This window comes from Callorhinus ursinus, unplaced genomic scaffold (genome assembly GCF_003265705.2).
Source record: "Callorhinus ursinus isolate GAN/ISIS: 27379988/994484 unplaced genomic scaffold, GSC_fseal_2.0 scaffold118, whole genome shotgun sequence".
Taxonomy (NCBI): Eukaryota; Metazoa; Chordata; class Mammalia; order Carnivora; family Otariidae; genus Callorhinus; species Callorhinus ursinus.
In genome coordinates, this window is record NW_027397180.1 from 816614 (window position 1) to 834050 (window position 17437).

The 17437-nt window shown below is 64.4% G+C and overlaps 1 protein-coding gene across 1 annotated transcript in view; it reads left to right on the forward strand.

Moving 5' to 3' along the window:
* The first annotated feature begins 935 nt into the window (after positions 1–935).
* The window catches only part of MUC5AC (mucin 5AC, oligomeric mucus/gel-forming), a 25608-nt gene continuing 9106 nt past the window's right edge, over positions 936–17437 (forward strand). The window contains exons 1-31 of the mRNA XM_073889815.1: positions 936–1008; positions 2291–2362; positions 3015–3074; positions 3254–3515; positions 3844–3958; positions 4269–4359; positions 5017–5126; positions 5256–5469; positions 5551–5676; positions 5838–5955; positions 6218–6356; positions 6544–6654; positions 7240–7309; positions 7383–7520; positions 7607–7771; positions 8122–8216; positions 8648–8774; positions 8949–9204; positions 9282–9334; positions 10067–10167; positions 10343–10494; positions 10635–10773; positions 10875–10988; positions 11085–11264; positions 11965–12204; positions 12430–12586; positions 13117–13245; positions 13468–13630; positions 14068–14111; positions 14199–14387; positions 15034–16635. Of these exons, the coding sequence (XP_073745916.1) occupies positions 936–1008; positions 2291–2362; positions 3015–3074; positions 3254–3515; positions 3844–3958; positions 4269–4359; positions 5017–5126; positions 5256–5469; positions 5551–5676; positions 5838–5955; positions 6218–6356; positions 6544–6654; positions 7240–7309; positions 7383–7520; positions 7607–7771; positions 8122–8216; positions 8648–8774; positions 8949–9204; positions 9282–9334; positions 10067–10167; positions 10343–10494; positions 10635–10773; positions 10875–10988; positions 11085–11264; positions 11965–12204; positions 12430–12586; positions 13117–13245; positions 13468–13630; positions 14068–14111; positions 14199–14387; positions 15034–16635 (5605 nt within the window). The remainder of the gene's footprint in view (positions 1009–2290; positions 2363–3014; positions 3075–3253; positions 3516–3843; positions 3959–4268; positions 4360–5016; positions 5127–5255; positions 5470–5550; positions 5677–5837; positions 5956–6217; positions 6357–6543; positions 6655–7239; positions 7310–7382; positions 7521–7606; positions 7772–8121; positions 8217–8647; positions 8775–8948; positions 9205–9281; positions 9335–10066; positions 10168–10342; positions 10495–10634; positions 10774–10874; positions 10989–11084; positions 11265–11964; positions 12205–12429; positions 12587–13116; positions 13246–13467; positions 13631–14067; positions 14112–14198; positions 14388–15033; positions 16636–17437) is intronic.

The following is a 17437-nucleotide window of genomic DNA, read 5'->3' on the forward strand; positions in this document are numbered from 1 at the left end:
CAGGCACCAGGGCCAAGTCAGGGCGTGGGGAGGGGACGACTCAGAGACCGAAAACCAGGCAACTATAAGGCGCTTGGGACAGGCCCCCCCTGAGCAGGAAAGAGATGCTCAGAGGGGCCCAGCCCAGCCTCTCCCACTGCCGTTGCCACCACCTTCCCCAGTGGGGACCTCTAATCATCAGTGGACCTGCTGGTCTGTGGGGCGTGTGGCTGCCTTGTGGGGGAAAGCTCAGCCCTGGTACGCAGCACACCAAAAGGACCCGACGCCCATACGCCCACGGTCTGGGGCCGGGTGTCGGCTGTACTATAGGGCCGTCTCAGTCCACCTGCTGGGATGATTTCTGGGGTAAGCCCGTCAGCAGCTCCCCGGCCCAGTGGGTTCGGCCACTTCCACCCCTCGTGGCCACGAGGCCACGTGTGACTCAAGCTGGCCCGGGGCTGCTCACTGCATGCCTGGAGCCAGGAACCGGAAGCCCAGCCAGGGTCTGAGGCGGTGCCAAGCCGGGCGCTGCACTGTGGGGCAGGGTCCTGTCGCTGGGGGTGCTGCCCCCTGAGCCCCTCTCCAGAGAGGGTGAGGCCCTGGCAGCCCCATCAGCCCCAGGAAGTCTGTGGGGTCCGGCTTCACAGAAGCATGCCTAGGGAAGCTGCAGGGGTGAGGGGCACAGCGGGAGGATCCCTGCAGGCCAGGGCTGGGGAGCCCTCAGGAAACCAGGCCCCACCTGGCAGCTACGCCCATCTCTGCCTGGCTCCGGCTGCTGTGGCCAGCCGAGAGTGAGTGCCCACTGTTTGCCTGGGTGAGGGGAACGGCAGGCCCTGTCCCGCCCACCCACGTGAAGCTACTGGGCTGGAGCCAGCTCTGGGGCTACAAAAGGCTCCTGCCCATTCAGGTCCTTCCTCAGACGCTGCCCCTGGGGACCTCTCCCCTCCCTCCGTAGAATGGGTGTCCGCGGGAGGAAGCTGGCCCCACTCTGGGCCCTGGCCCTCACCCTGGCCTGTGCCCAGCACACAGGTAAGGCTCCCCCCGAGCCGCTTTCCCAGGGTGGCCCTGACATCCCCGTGGTTCCCCTACATCTGGGGGCAGCTCTGGGCCCGGGAGGGCGGCAGGCAGCTCCGAGGCCTTACCCTGGGCCCCGGGGAAGCTGAGCATGTCTGAGAGTGGCTCCCGGCCCCTTGGCCCCGGGCTCTGGCCCTTGTTATATCTTGCAGTTGCCAGCTTGTGGGGTTGGGGGGCTCTCGGGGTCCACGGGGGTCCACGTGGGGGCAGGGGCCCCTGAGGTGGGGAAGCGGGAACCCAGCGTCTCCAAGCCCCCTGTCTGTCTTCCTATCCATCCATGTGTGATTTCCTGCTGCTCGCTGCCTCTACCCCCTGCTCTGAGCAGGTCCTCGGGGCCCTGCAGCCTGGCAGAGCAGCCCGCTTGTCCCTGGGACCCCCTCACCACACGGCCCCGGTCCACCAGCTTGTTTTCCACATCTGGGCCTTGAGAGGGGTTTCCAGGGGGCCTCAGCCTTGGGGGGTGGGTGTGATCGTGAGGTCCATGCCGTGAGGATGCTGGGAAGGGGCTCTCAGACCCTCTGAGGCCCCCTCCCACCCAGGTCTGCACCCTGTGGCTTCTGTATCCCAGGGGATGGCTGGGTCCCGGACAGGGGCTGGCTGACAGGGTGCTCCCAGAGGAGCTGCCCCGGGCAAGGGGCAACGTTCCCGAGGCCCTCAGCACTGTGGCCACCACAACATGGCACCCTGCGCGCCCACACCCTGCAGTCCCTGGCCTCCTGCCGCCGCGCGCGGGGCCAGCCCTTGCTGGGCACTCCCGGGGCACCTGCGTCAGGGATGAGCACAGACTGTCCCTGCAGGGTCAGGGCCTGGGCCGGGCAGCCTCACCCCGCTCGGCTCCGCATCCCCCAGTCCGTCCCAAATCCTCCCCCAGGGCCCTGGTTGTCTCCTGACACACTCAGCCGACCTGTAGTTTTACTGTCTGATCCCTCCACAGGCTGCCGTGCAGTGTGCTCTTTATGTCCCAAGCAGGGAGATACTCAGTGTGAATGAAGGAATAGTGAATGAATGAATGCCACATCAGGGCCAGGGGACCCCCAAGTGCTCGTGGGGCCAAGCTGAAAGAATGCTCATAGAGGCTCATGGGCCTGACGTGGGCAGCATGGGCAGAGACCCTCCCCACAACCCCAGCCCTGAGCAGAGAGAACCCCCACCTGTTCTGGGCCCTCGCGTCTGCCCATCCCTCCCTCCGTGCCCTGCCGGCCTGGCTCAGGCCCAGTGTCCTCTCTTCTTCCCATAGGCCAGGCCCAGGATGGCGCTGTGGAACATGGCCACAGGTCCCCAGACCTTCCCGTCCCCCAGGAGCTTGGTGGTGAGTCGACCCCTACCTGTCAGGGCTGCCCTGCCCCACTCCCTTGGGGCCAGAACTTGGGGGGCTGGAGGACACCCCCCCACACAGCCCCGGTCCGTCACCTTGTGGCCCCCTGAAGGCTACTTGTCTCCCCGTGGCGGCTTCAGACAGGAGGACAGCCTAGAGGCCGGAGCTTATAGTGACATCCTCCTGTCTCCGCCAAAGTCCTGATCCCTTAGCCACATATGTGTCCCCTTGGCCTGGGGCGGGGGCTGGCGGGTGGCCTCTCTGGGGATTCCTGTGCCTCCATGCTGGGCATGCCGCCCTGGGAAAGGGTCATTCCCCCAAACTGGGCTCAGAGGGAGGCGCGTCCGTGACTGGCCTCAGTGCCCAAGGGGTCGTCCTCGGCGCCTGGTGCTGCCTTGGGCATTTCTGAGACTCTGGGCACCAGGGACGAGTTCCGGGCCAAATTCTGGGCTGGAGAGCTCACAGCCCCTAGGGGCAGCCCAGAGGGAAGGCCACTGGCCTGCAGGAGCCTCGGCTGACCCCATGGACCTGACGTCCAGCTCCAAGCTGGGCGTGGTGCCAGCGGGCTTGGCAAGGGCGGCAGACGCCCGCCTCCAGCCACAGCCGTGTGTGCAGGCGGCCTGACACGGTGCCCGCATTCCTGCAGGCCACCCGCTCCGTGGGATGACCTTCCTGCCCCCTCTGAAGGCAGCCCCAGTGGTGCGAGGTGAGAGAGGGTCTGTGAGGCTGGGCGGGGGGCCGCTGGGAGGGGTCCTGCTGCCCAGGTGGATGCATTCCCAGGATGGCCTGGGCCCAGGCAGCTCCTCCCCAGCCGGCCGGCCCCCGGGGAGCCGCGTCCCTGCTTGGGGCGCAGGACGGCACCCTCAGGCCCGCCTTGGTCCACAGCCCGGAACCCCGCGCACAACGGGCGCGTGTGTAGCGCCTGGGGTGACTTCCACTACAAGACCTTCGACGGCGATGTCTTCCGCTTCCCGGGCCTGTGCAACTACGTCTTCTCGGCGCACTGCGGCGCCGCCTACGAGGACTTCAACATCCAGCTGCGCCGCGGCCGGGCGTCCAACGCCACCACGGTCATCAGCGTCACCATGAAGCTTGATGGCATGGTCGTCCAGCTGACCAAGAGCTCCATCCTGGTCAACGGCCGCCCGTGAGTCTGGGTGGTAGTGGGGGGGACGTGGGGTCGTTCCCGAGTGCGGGCCCAACCGGGCACTCCCCAGGCCTCTGTGCTGGGCCCCCTGCGTGCGCCCCCAGAGGCCCAGGGCTCTTTTCCTGCCTGCGGAAGTGGCCCCCCTTCCAAAGCTCCTCTGTGACAACAGAGCTCCGGGGTCCCCCATCCTCGCGCCTGTGGCACTGTCCGTGGGCACAGGGCTCTGGTCACAAACGTGCCCGTAGGGGCGCTCCCTGGCCAAGGGCCAGACCTCCATTGCCCCGTCCCTGAGTGCCCTCGGGGCCTCAGCCTGGCCCTCTCTCCACAGAACTCAGCTGCCCTTTAGCCAATCCGGGGTCCTCATTGAGTTCAGCAGCAGCTACTTGAAGGTGGTGGCCAGGCTGGGCCTGGTCTTCATGTGGAACCAAGATGACAGCCTCCTGGTGAGGCCGGGGCCCGGGGCCGGGGAGGGGGGCACCGCCAGCCCAACAGCCTCCCCAGAGAAGGACGAAAGTGCTCTGGGCATGGGTAGGGGGGATGGCCAGACCCCACTGCACAGGGCCGGTGAGGGGGGCGCCCAGGGGGACCTAGTCCCCCCCAGTGGAGACCCTGCTGGCGTGGGGGGCAGGCATCCACAGCCCACGACACCTCTGTGAGGAGCCCCAGCCCCTCCTTGGGAATGTCCCACACGTCCTCTGTCCTCCCTGAGATGTGCCTGTGGGTCCAGGCGTCTGATGTGTGTTCTCATTCCAGCTGGAGCTGGACCCCAAGTACGCCAACCAGACCTGTGGGCTCTGCGGAGACTTCAGTGGCCAGCCTGTGTTCAATGAGTTCTTCTCCCATGGTCAGCCCCCTCCCCGCGGCTGTCCCACGGTAGCCGGGCTCCTTCCTCAGTGCGCTCCCTGGAAGGCTGTCTTCCAGAATGTCCTCAGCTTGTGTGCCTGGGCGCACCCACACTCAGAGCCTCACGCACGCACCCACACGTGCACAGATGAACCAGCACACATGCACACGTACCTCCCGTGCCCTCAGCACTGTCTCCGAGCAGACCCTCTCACAGTCTCTTGGGCCTCCTGCTGCCGGGAAGTGTGGCCCACACCAGTAGGAGTCCCCCACCCCCAGGTCCCCCTCGCCAGGCCTGTGAAGCCTACAGGAAGCTCACCCATCAGGGGCTTGCCGCCCAGTGGAACGCACCTGCTCAAGCGTCTGGGGGCCCCGTACAGGCTTGGCTGGGCTCCGAGGGCCAGGGGAGGTCAGGGTCACTCTCCAGCCCTCTGGGCTGCATGCCGACCTGGACTTGGAGAGCTTACCAGGCCTAAACCCTCTGCCTGCAACCCCGAATGACTTGGGTGGTTCCCCACTTAATCTTCAGACTCCCTGAACATCCTTTAACCCAGCAGTGTGTCTGGGGGAGGCGGTGCAGCGGGGACGCCTCGGGCACCTTGGGGGAAGGTGCAGGGGCGCCGGAAACCTGAAGAGCCTGGCGTTGCGCTTCCTGCAGGTGTCAAGCTGACCCCCATCGAGTTTGGGAACCTGCAGAAGATGGACGGTCCCACGGAGCAGTGTCCGGACCCTGTCCTTGGACCCCTGAGGGACTGCTCCCCTGGCACTGTAAGCCCTGACGTGAACGGGAGCCGGGGGTGGGTCTTGCTCCTGTGGGGCCGAGGCGGGGTGGGGGCCAGGAGTCCAGGGGAGGGTCCGGGGCCTGCACTCAGCCTGGCCTCCCGGCTCCGCACCCAGGGCATCTGCGAGGAGATCCTGAGCAGCTGGATGTTCTCGGGCTGCCGCGCTCTGGTGGACGCCCACAGCTATGTGCAGGCCTGCCGGCAAGACCTCTGCCTCTGTGAGCACGCTACCCACAGCAGCTGCATCTGCCACACGCTCGCCGAGTACTCCCGCCAGTGCGCCCACGCTGGGGGGCAGCCCCTGGACTGGAGGGGCCCCCACCTCTGCCGTGAGTGCCCCCATCATGTTGCTCTGCTTTGGCCCGGAGGTGGGTGTGGGATGTGACTTGGCTCCGCCCTCCCCGCTGCAGCCCAGACCTGCCCCCTCAGCATGGAATATCACGAGTGCGGCTCGCCCTGCGCAGACACCTGCTCCAACCTGGAGCACTCCCAGCTCTGCGAGGACCACTGCATGGCCGGCTGCTTCTGCCCCGAGGGTGAGAGGAGCCCCCTGAGAATCACACAGACGCCTTCAGGGCCCCTGGGTCTGAGGAGCCCCTGAAGGGCAGAGCGACCTTGGGCAGAGGGCGGGTCCCTCCACCTGCTCAGGGGGTGGACTCAGCCTGGCACTTGCCGTATGGCCTGCCTGCTCCTGCAGGGATGGTGTTGGATGACCTTGGCCAGGCCGGCTGCATCCCTGCAACCCAGTGCTCCTGTGTGTACAACGGGGCCGTCTACGCTCCAGGAGCCAGCTATGCCACAGACTGCACCAACTGGTAGGACCCCAGGCCCCCACCCTCCTGTACCCCCGGACGTGTCCTGGGATGGCCCCCGGGGAGGCCATGGCCCAAGTGCCGGCTGCCATCTCTCACCTGGGGTCCCGGGCAAGGGCCAGGGGCTCATCATGTAGACACCAGTGGGCCCGATCTGTGCAGTGATGCAGGCAGGCCTGGGCAAGACCCGTGTCCACCTGCCAGTGTGGAGGCTGGGCTGCATGCTCCCAGGGGCTGCACACGCTTGGTCTCTGCCCGTACTCAGCACCTGCTCCGGGGGCCAGTGGAGCTGCCGGGAGCTGCCGTGCCCGGGCACCTGCTCAGTGCTGGGGGGCCCCCACTTCTCCACCTTTGACGAGAGGCAGTACACAGTGCACGGGGACTGCAGCTACGTGCTGGCCAAGGTACGGGCCCCGGGGTCCTCGCTTCAGCACAGGGCTTTCAGCTGCGGCCGCCCTGCCCGGGCTGCAGACAGCTGCGGCATCTGTGGCCCCCAGCTCCTGGCGCCACCCCACAGGATTTCCAGGGTGGGTGGGGAGGCAGGGAGGGGCCTGGAGCCTCTGGGTTGAGCGTGAGGACCCGTGTCTGCAGCCCTGTAAGAGCAGTGCCTTCACTGTGCTGGCCGAGGTGCGCAGGTGCGGCCGGACGGACACTGAGACCTGCCTGAGGAGCCTGACGCTGAGCCTGGGCGGGGGGCACACGGTGAGAGCAGATGTGGGTTGGGGGGGCACACAGGGAGAGCAGACCCGGGGCCGGGGGGGTGCATGGTGAGAGTAGATGTGGGTTGGGGGAGTCTGTGTCCCTCATGCAAGTGACCTCTGCCCAAGCCCTTGACCTGGCGTGGGAGGCGAGGGGCCGGGGCTCAGCCTGAGGACCCTCCTACCCCACGGGTCTCTGAGTGATGGTCCCCAGATGGAAGCACTTGGGGGAGGGGCACCATGGCCTCCACGCCTGCCCCCAGCAGCCCTGGAAGGAGGGACCAGGGCACCCCTGGTGGCTCGGCTTCATAGAAGACACCTTGTCTCTATTTTATTTTATTTTTAATTTATTTTTGTTTTTTATTTTTATTATTTCATAAAATCACTTGGGTTTTTACCTGAGAGAATGCTCGGTCCTTGAGGGAAACGTAGACAAACAAGCTGAGCCCAGGGCAGAACTTGGCTCATCAGCCCCTCCTCGAGGGAGCCTGTGGCCCCCAGGGGCAGGGGTCCTGCCGGCACATGTCACAGCCTCTGGGGCCACCGGGGCCACTGGCTGAGCCCTGACCCTGCTCCCTGCTGCTCCCAGGTCATCACGGTCAAGGCCGGCGGGGAGGTGTTTGTGAACCAGATCTACACCCAGATGCCCATCTCAGCAGGTGAGGGTGTCGGGCCTGCCCCCTGAGGGTCCCGCCCCTCACAGCCCACTGAGGCCTTGTCCTGTGTCCACAGCCAACGTCACACTCTTCAGACCCTCAACCTTCTTCATCGTCGCCCAGACCAACCTGGGCCTGCAGTTGAGTATCCAGCTGGTGCCTATGATGCAGGTGTTCGTGAGGCTGGGGCCCGAGCTCCGCGGGCTGACCTGTGGTAAGAGGCGCCGCCTGCCCTGGGAGCCCGGGCCCACCCTCGGCGGCCAGGGCTCACGGGGCCTCATGCTTTGCCCTCCCACCCAGGCCTGTGCGGGAACTTCAACCAGAACCAGGCCGATGACTTCCGGACCCTCAGCGGCGTGGTGGAGGGCACGGCCGCCGCCTTCGCCAACACCTGGAAGACCCAGGCTGCCTGCCCCAACGTCAAGAACAGCTTCGAGGACCCCTGCTCCCTCAGCGTGGAGAACGGTACGTGGATCCCCACAGTCCCAAGCCCCACCTGGGTGCCAGTGACCCCGGGCCGCAGAATCCAGTCTGGCCCCGGAGGAGGGATTCAGGAGGTAAACAGGCAAGCTCGCCAACTAATTTCCCATTACTTCTGGTAAAGCTGTGGTAACTTCTGGAAGAAGAGGAACAGGGTGTTGTGGGGGGGGTGGAGGCGTGCCCTCAGCGTGCCTGCCCACCGACCGTAGCAGGGGCACCCGGGAGGGAGCCTGGGACCCTGTGCACTCCTGGCGCCGTTCCCTACGGGAGGTTGTACACGTCTGTGTAGCTTCCGCTGGACGCCAACTGTCCAGCCTGCTGACCTCTGTCCACAGAGAAGTACGCTCAGCACTGGTGCTCCCGGCTGACGGATGCCCACGGCCCCTTCGCCCGGTGCCATGCTGCCGTGAACCCTGGCATCTACTACTCGGTAACGCCCACCCACCCACCTCTCCCCTCCAGCCACACGGCTGCCCTCGGTGCGGGGAGACGGGTTCCGCAAGGGTCCGACATGGTCCAAGGTCTGGAGTTCATCTGTGCCTCTAGCCCTGTAACCAGGCATGGGGGCCGACAGCCCCTGAGGGCTTGTGTCCGGCCGGGCCCTGGAGTCCAAATGACAGATCAGTGGTGGCTGAGATGCTCTGGGGTCTGAGCCTGACCACACGGGCTGGCACCTGTTGGGTCCAGACAGGAGGGGCTGTGGTCCTTCTAGCACCCACCTGGAGGGGAGCTTGGTGCCAAGATGGTCTGCAGAGGGCAGGGAGGCCCCTGGTGCGGGCTCGAGGAGGGGTCCTAGAGGAGGCAGGGGCGGCAGCGTGGGGGATGCTCATGGCGTGTGGGTGACAATGGCCCCGTCCCCAGAACTGCATGTTCGACACGTGTAACTGTGAGAAGAGCGAGGACTGCCTGTGTGCGGCCCTGTCCTCCTATGTGCACGCCTGCACCGCCAAGGGGGTGCTGCTCAGCGGCTGGAGGGACGGCGTGTGCAGTGAGTGTCCCCCCCCAAACACGGGCTCTGGGGCCTCTGTCCCGTGCGGGGCTTGGAGCCCTGGAGCGCCCTGGCCAGCCGGGCCTGGGACCCTGCAGCTGGAGCAGGGGAGGTGGGTGTGGGTGTGGGTGACAGCTGCCGTCCTGACTGCCTCCCCCCACCTGGCACCCGCAGTGAAGCCCACGACCACCTGCCCAAAGTCGCTGACCTACCACTACCACATCAGCACCTGCCAGCCCACCTGCCGGGCCCGGAGTCACGAGGACGTCACCTGCGGCATCAGCTTTGTCCCCGTGGACGGCTGCACCTGTCCCCATGGCACCTTCATGGATGATGCGGGCAAGTGTGTGCCGGCCACCAGCTGTCCTTGCTACCACGGGGGCTCTGTGGTCCCCAACGGGGAGTCGCTGCATGAGCGTGGGGTCATCTGGTAAGAGCCCCTGCCAGATGGGCTTGGTGGGCAGGGTGGCCGGGACGGGGGACCCTCTGACCACCCTCTTGTCCCAGCACCTGCACACAAGGCACGCTGACCTGCATCGGAGGCCAGGTTCCCACCCCAGGTGAGTCCACAGAGAGGGAGGGGCTCTCATTATCTCCAAGCTTCTGGGTGGCCCACCCCCCAAGTCAGTGTGGCTGGTGGGTGTGGAGGGGTTTTTCTGTCAGGCCAGCTCAGTGAGGGGGTGGTGGCATGTGTGAGCATGCCGCGCACATGCACACCGTGGACACACACACGCTCACTCACACACATGCATGTGCCATGCGCACACACACACCATGGACACATATACACTCACTTACACGCACGTGCCACACACACACACACTGTGGACACATATACACTCACGCACACGCACGTGCCACACGCACACGCACAAGGTGGACACATATACACTCACATGCACGTGCCACACGCACACGCACACCATGGACACACACGCTCACTCATGCACACGCACGTGCCACGTAAACACGCACACCGTGGACACATATACACTCACTCACATGCACGTGCCACACGCGCACGCACACCGTGGACACATATACACTCACGCACAAGCAGTGCCACGTGCACACAGACACCGTGGACACATACACTCATGCATACGCACGTGCCACGCACACACGCACACCGTGGACACACACCGTGCACACGTGCACACGCACCCCGCTGGCTGAGCCTCAGGGCGGGCAGCACAGACTCGGCCGCTGGGACACACCGTGTGCAGCCGCGTCTCTCAGAGCCAGCTTGGTGGGTGGTGGTTGGGGACCCTGAATGGCCCCTACCTCCCCAGTCTGCACCCCACCCATGGTCTACTTCGATTGTCGCAACGCCACACCGGGGGCCGCCGGGGCCAGCTGTCAGAAGAGCTGCTTCACCCTGGACATGGACTGTGTGAGAGCCCCCACGCCCCCAGTGACCCCCCGTGGGCTTCTGCTGAGGGGCCCTCTAGGGCTGCTCCTGGGAAGACCGCTGCCTGAGGGCTCCCTGGGCTCACTGCAGGCCGTGGGGGGGGGCGCCCTCGGCTGTTGACCCCGGCCAACTGAGCCGTGTCTCCTGTGCCCCACAGTACAGCTCCCAGTGCGAGCCTGGCTGCGTGTGTCCTGACGGGCTGGTGGCTGATGGTGAGGGCCGCTGCCTCACTGCAGCCGATTGCCCCTGTGTGCACAACGAGGCCAGCTACCCGCCTGGCCAGACCATCCGGGTGGGCTGCAATACCTGGTACGCGGCAGGGAGGGGGCTCCCTGCAGTGGGGGGTGCAGCCCAGCCCTCAGGATTTGCCCATGGCCCCCGCAGGGGCCCGTCCCTACCCCCCACTCCCCATGGCCAGCTTGGGCCTGACCGGTGCCCCCTGCCCCCAGCACCTGTAAGAACAGAATGTGGCAGTGCACAGAGGACACCTGCCTGGCCACCTGCGCAGTGTACGGGGACGGTCACTACCTCACCTTTGACGGGAGGCGCTACAGCTCCAGTGGGGACTGTGGGTACACGCTGGTTCAGGTGCGCAGTCCTGGGGGCTCCCCGGCTGTCCCGCGGTCCTACAGTGCAGCTCTGGGCACCCCAGCCTCCGAGCCGCAGGAACAGCCTCTGCCTGGCCGCAGGACCACTGTGGGGGCAACAGCACCGCCAACGGAACCTTCCGCGTGGTCACCGAGAACGTCCCCTGCGGGACCACGGGCGTCACCTGCTCCAAGGCCATCAAGCTGTTCCTGGGGGTGAGTGGGGGGGGTGGTGGGGAGGGACGGGGACCACCTTGGAGGGATGCCTGGGAAGGCGAGTGGGGACAGGCCTGAGTGAGCCCTTCTGCGCAGAGCTACGAGCTGAGGCTGAGTGATGGCGGTGTGGAGGTGATAGAGAAGGGTGTGGGGCAGGAGGTCCCCTACTCCATCCGCCAGATGGGCATCTACTTGGTGGTGGACACCGAGGCCGGCCTGGTGCTTCTGTGGGACAGGAAGACCAGCATCTTCCTCAAACTCAGCCCTGAGTTCAAGGTGGGCCCCCAACCCCTGGGATGGCCCGCCCTCACCCTGAACCAGATGGCGTGCCTCCAGGGAGGCGGTAGGAGGGAGGCCCTTCGCTGTGCGTGCTGTGTCTTGTAGCTGCCAGGACGCTGTCACAAACTCGTGGCTCCTCGTGGTTCTGGACACTCAAAGTCCCGTGCAACTGTCCCCGGGCCCGTTCCCTCTGGGGGCTCTGGGGGAGGATCCCTCCTGCCTCCTCCAGCGTCTGGGGCCCCAGGCGACCCTCCTGCCTCTGCCTGCATCCTCACGTTACTGTCTTCACTGGTGTCTGTGCCCACACGTCCCCGTAGCCACAGCCCACGCCCACCGAGGGCATCCTCATCTCAGCCGGATCGCCGTCTGCAGTGGCCCTATTTCCACATGAGGCCACACTCACGGGTCCCGGGTCAGGACCTGAGCTGGGCTGTAGGGGACACCACAAAGCCCCCAGTGCTCCCCTCCTGCACCCCCTTTCCTCCGGGAGGGACGCCACCGTGATCCTGTGTGCTGAGTGGGGCCCCACACACGGTGAAGGTGGAGAGCCACCCTGCACACTCGGAGCCCCCTCCCCTGGGGGGCTGTGGGGATGTGGGGCCCCAGGGGAGCGTGTGGGGTCACAGGAGGCTGGGCTGGGCTCTGGCCCCTCCTGCACACACCCTTAGCCCCCCGTGCCGCCGTCCCTGGACTGCAGGGCCGGGTCTGCGGGCTGTGTGGGAACTTTGACGACAACGCCGTCAATGACTTCACCACGCGGAGCCAGTCCGTGGTGAGCAGCGCCCTGGAGTTCAGCAACAGCTGGAAGTTCTCCCCATCCTGCCCCGACGCCCCGGCCCCCAGGGACCCCTGCACCGCCAACCCGTACCGCAAGTCCTGGGCCCAGAAGCAGTGCAGTATCATCAACAGCGCCACCTTCGCCACCTGCCACGCCCACGTATGCGGCCGTTCCCCGGGGCGCCTGGGAAGGAAGGGGCGGGCAGAAGTCGGGGGGCCCGCGTCACTGTCCACCCTTTAGACCAGCCTGTGGTCAGCCCCGGGGGCCCACGCGTCTGCTTTCCCCGGCTCTGAGGGGGAACCGGCCCAGGTTGGGCCATACTGCAGGCCTGACCCCCAGGAGCCCCAGACCCCGAATCCGAAGGCTCTTCCCCCTCCCCCCAAGGTCGACCCCGCCAAGTACTACGAGGCCTGTGTGGGTGACGCGTGCGCCTGTGACTCGGGGGGTGATTGTGAGTGTTTCTGCACGGCGGTGGCCGCCTACGCCCAGGCCTGCCACGACATGGGCGTGTGCGTGTCCTGGCGGACCCCGGACATCTGCCGTGAGTGCACACAATGCATCGTCAGGGTGGAGGAACTGACAGAGTAGTGTGTGATTAAGACCGGTCAGCCACGGGTTGGGCAGGAGGCGTTGGAAAGGAAAGTGAAACGTGGGAATGGGGGATGGGTGTCGTCGGTGGAGAGATGGCAGAATGTTCTGGAACTGAGAGGGGTTAGCAGAGCCCCCACCTCCCACCCAGTTGGAACCTGGCCAGTGGGGAGCGTTGCTGGGGAGCCACTCCGGCCAGAGTCCCCCACCCCAATGGGTGGCACCCCCAAGAAGCCAGGGGACCCACGACTGCATCTGACCACGGGCATTCGAGGCCCATATGCTCTGAGGCCCCATCCAGAAGGCACAGGGGAGGGAATGGCTTGAGAACAGCCCACGAGACTTGTGGAAGGTTGGGGGCAGGGGAGCTTGCCCCGTGTGGGCCCCCGAGGCTGACCTTCCAAGGGCACCACCCCGCTGGGGCCGCTGGGTGGCTCGCTCCAGGCTGGAACTGGCCCACTGAGCCTGCCCGCTTGCCCACAGCCCTGTTCTGCGACTACTACAACCCTGAGGGCCAGTGCGAGTGGCACTACCAGCCGTGCGGGGCACCCTGCATGAGGACCTGCCGGAACCCGAGCGGCCGCTGTCTGCACGACCTGCATGGCTTGGAAGGTAGGCTGCCACCACGCTGGCCAGAGGGGGCTGCCCTGGGGATCCCCGCACCCTCGGCTGGGGTGCTCTTCCCAACCCCTTGAGGTACCTTCATGGGTGCAACCCCACGTGCCCACCGTGCTGTGGGTGAGAACCAGGGCCAGGGGCTGAGCCAAGGCCACGGGCGGGGGGAGGTGGACAGGCAGGTGGTCTGGCTAGGACTTAGGCCTCTCTGGACTACAGGCTGCTACCCCAAGTGCCCGCCCGAGGCCCCCATCTTCGATGAGGACCAGATGCAGTGTGTGGCCATGTGCCCGACCCCACCCCCACCGCTACCCTGCCGCGTCCAGGGCAAGTCATACCGGCCAGGCATGGCAGTGCCCTCCAGCAAGAACTGCCACTCCTGGTGAGTCGCGTGGCCAGAGCGGCGAGCAGCCTGCATTGTGTGCGGGATTCGACCGGCCACCTTCCCTCAGGGCCTCCTCCTTCAGATTGGTGGGGGGCTGCCACAGCCTGGGGGTCCTAGGGTCCAGCTGGGAGCCTCCCTGTTGCAGAATGGAGGTGGGCAGCCTGAGGGATGGCAGGGAATGGGGTTAAGGGAGAACCGAGTCATGATGCCACCCTGAGGACCCCCTGGAAGTATTGCCCTGGAGAGGAAATATCCATCAGACTGTCACCAGGGTGCGTGGCCAGGTAGACACCTGCCTCCATTGCTCAGCGATTGGAAGGGGCTCCCCAAGAGGGTGTGACCTTGGGCTTCGTGTCCATGGAGGGATGAGGGGTGGCTCTGGCACGGTGGGGTGCCCTACACCCCCAGACTCACTTCCTCCTTCCTGCCACCAGCGTTTGCACTGAGAGCGGCGTGCAGTGTGCCTATGACTCAGAGGGTGAGCAGCAGGGGGCCTTCCTGGGGTCTGGGGTCTTGGGGTCCCTGCCTGCCTGCAGCCCTAACATGCCCGACTGTCTCCTCACAGCCTGTGTCTGCATCTACGATGGACGGCGCTTCCGCCCAGGGGATGTCATCTACCACACGACTGACGGCACAGGCGGGTGCATCTCTGCCCACTGCTCCGCAAGTGGCACCATTGAGAGGCGTGTCTACGCCTGCAGCTCCACTACCCCCACACCGCCAACCACCTTCTCCTTCTCCATGTCTCCGCTCGGTAAGGCAGACGCGCTGGGCGCCATGTAGGGCTGTCCATCTCCCTGAGAGTCCAGGAGGGGCCCGGAGCTGGGCAGCCTGCCCTCCCTGTGGCTGGGAAGGCCCAGCTCAGCCTGTCTCCCTGGCAGAGACTGGTGTCCTCAGTGGCACCATCAGGGCTGGGGCCCCCAGCACAGGGCAGAGGCCATGGGCAAAGGTACCCGAGGCCCGCCTCTGGGACGAGGGCCACCGGGAGCGCCCTGGGAAGTTCTTGCCCGGCCACGGCTACCTGCTCACCTTACACTGCACTGAGGAGCAGGCAGCCCGACTCCTCTCCCTCCCCTGGGGGCATCTTAGAGCCTATCAGAGCTTCCCCCGAGAGTGCAAGTTCCGCTCAGGGTGTGCCTGGGGAGCAGGCTTCCCCCTAAATGAGATCAGTTCACCTGTTTATTCAACTGCTGTGGGCTCCACACCTGCCTGAGCCAGGTGTGTCCAGGGACTTGGTGCTTGCTCTCCCAAGTGCCCCTTGTAGGTGGAGACAGTCACACCAGCTTGACATGGTGAAACCCACAAAGCTGCTGACGGACAGGGGGGCAGGGACAGGGGATGAAGGGATGCCTCAAGGACCCCAAGAGACTCAGCCCTTCCGCCTTCTCTTCTGTCCTCAGTCGTGAGCTCAACACCTCCGTCCCGCATGTATCACACCTGTGCCAAGAGCAGGGTGCACGCAGGCACAACCTCCGGTCCAACTGTCCAGACCCTCCAGGCCTGTGGGGAGCAGTGCTGGTGGTCGCCATGGCTGGATGTCAGCCACCCGGGGCGGGGCATCGACAGCGGTGACTTCGAAACACTGGAGAACCTCCGTGCCCATGGGTACCAGGTTTGCACAGTACCGAAGAGCGTGGAGTGCCAAGCTGAGGGGGCCCCTGGGGTGCAGCTCCAAGTCCTGGGGCAGCACGTGGAGTGCAGCCCGACGGTGGGCCTGACTTGTTACAACCGCAACCAGACGTCAGGGCTCTGCCATAACTACCAGATCAGGATTCTGTGCTGCTTCCCCAGGACCTGTCCCATCTCCACCAGTCCAGCTCAGACCACCACTCCTACAGCTTCCAGGAATACAGAAATTGGGCCCACACAAGGGGTTAGCAGGATCCCATCTGTGCCAACAGAGAGCAAAACTTCCCCAGCCACTGTCATTGCAACTGGCACAAGCACTCTCTCTACAACTAGTGAAACACCTGCTCCAGGTACCCCTACACCTGCCCTGGGTAACACCACCCCAGTTACTACCACGAACACCCCAGGTACTACACCTGCCCCAGGTACCACCATGATTACTCCGGGGACTACACCTGCCCCGGTGAAAACTACTCTCTTAACTCCAAGCCCAATGCCAGTTTCAACAACACGTGAGCCTTGTTTACAAAAGTTGTGTAGATGGACCCAGTGGTTCGACAGCAGCTACCCCGGGCCTGGTATAAACAGTGGAGATTTTGACACTTTTCCTAATTTGAGATCCAAAGGACATAAATTCTGTGAAAAACCCAGTAATGTGGAGTGCAGGGCAAAGTTCTTCCCAAACATCCCACTGGAAGAGTTGGGGCAGGATGTGATCTGTGACAAGAGTGTGGGGCTAATATGCCTGAATAAGAACCAGTCACCCCCAATCTGCTATAACTATGAAATCCGGATTGAGTGCTGTGAGCTGGTGGATGTGTGCAGACGCATCAAACACCCTGTGACTTCTGAGACCACACACTCAACTCCAAGGGAAACTGAGACCAAAACACAGCTTACTTGGACCACTGGAATTCCCTTGTCCCCCACACGACATGGAAGTGCCATCTCAACACAGGTGCACCCCATAACCAGCACCATACCTGAGACACACTTGGTCTCCTCAACTATGACTGTCACCTGCCAGCCACAGTGCACGTGGACCAAGTGGTTTGACGTGGACTTCCCGTCCCCGGGACCCCACGGAGGAGATGTGGAAAGCTTCAGCAACATCATGAGAAGGGGAGAGAAAATCTGCCGCCGGCCTGAATACATCTCGCAGCTGGAGTGCCGGGCCGAGAGCCACCCCGAGGTCAGCATCGAGAATCTGGGCCAGGTGGTGCAGTGCAACGTCAGCAAGGGCCTGGTGTGCCGGAACCGGGACCAGGAGGGCAATGTCAGGATGTGCCTCAACTACGAGGTCCGGGTTTTGTGCTGTGAGCCCCCAGAGACCTGCTCTACCCACAAAACTGTCACAGTCCCTCACACCCCAAGTGTGAGCCCCAACAGCTTAACCGAGACCACCACCACCTACCTGGTGACATCCCGCTCAACGTCTGTCCCATCAACCAGTCCAAACTCTGTACCAACAACCAGCTCAACCTCTGTCCCAAAAACCAGCCCAACCTCTGTGCCAGACAGCAGCTCAACCTCTGTGCCACCAACCAGCACAACCTCTGTCCCAACAACCAGCTCAATCTCTGTCTCAACAGCCAGCTCAACCTCTGTCACAACAACCAGGTCAACCTATGTGTCACCAAGAAGCCCCATCTCTGTGCCAGAAACCAGCTCAACTTCTGTGCCAACAACGAGCCTGACATCTGTGCCTGAAACTGGCAAAACCACCGTGCCAACCACCAGCCCGACATCTGTGCCAGAAACCAGCAAAACCACTGTGCCACCAACCAGCCCAACCTCTGTGCCAGAAACCAGCTCGACCTCTGTGCCAGAATCCAGCTCGACCTCTGTACCAACAACCAGCCCAACCTCTGTCCCAACAACCAGCTCAACCCCTGTGCCTGAAACCAGCTCAACCTCTGTGCCACCAAGCAGCACAACCTCTGTCCCAACAACCAGCTCAACCTCTGTGCCACCAAGAAGCCCCATCTCTGTGCCAGAAACCAGCTCAACTTCTGTGCCAACAACCAGCCCAAACTATGTGCCTGAAACCAGCAAAACCACCGTGCCAACCACCAGCCCGACATCTGTGCCAGAAACCAGCAAAACCACTGTGCCACCAACCAGCCCAACCTCTGTGCCAGAAACCAGCTCGACCTCTGTGCCAGAATCCAGCTC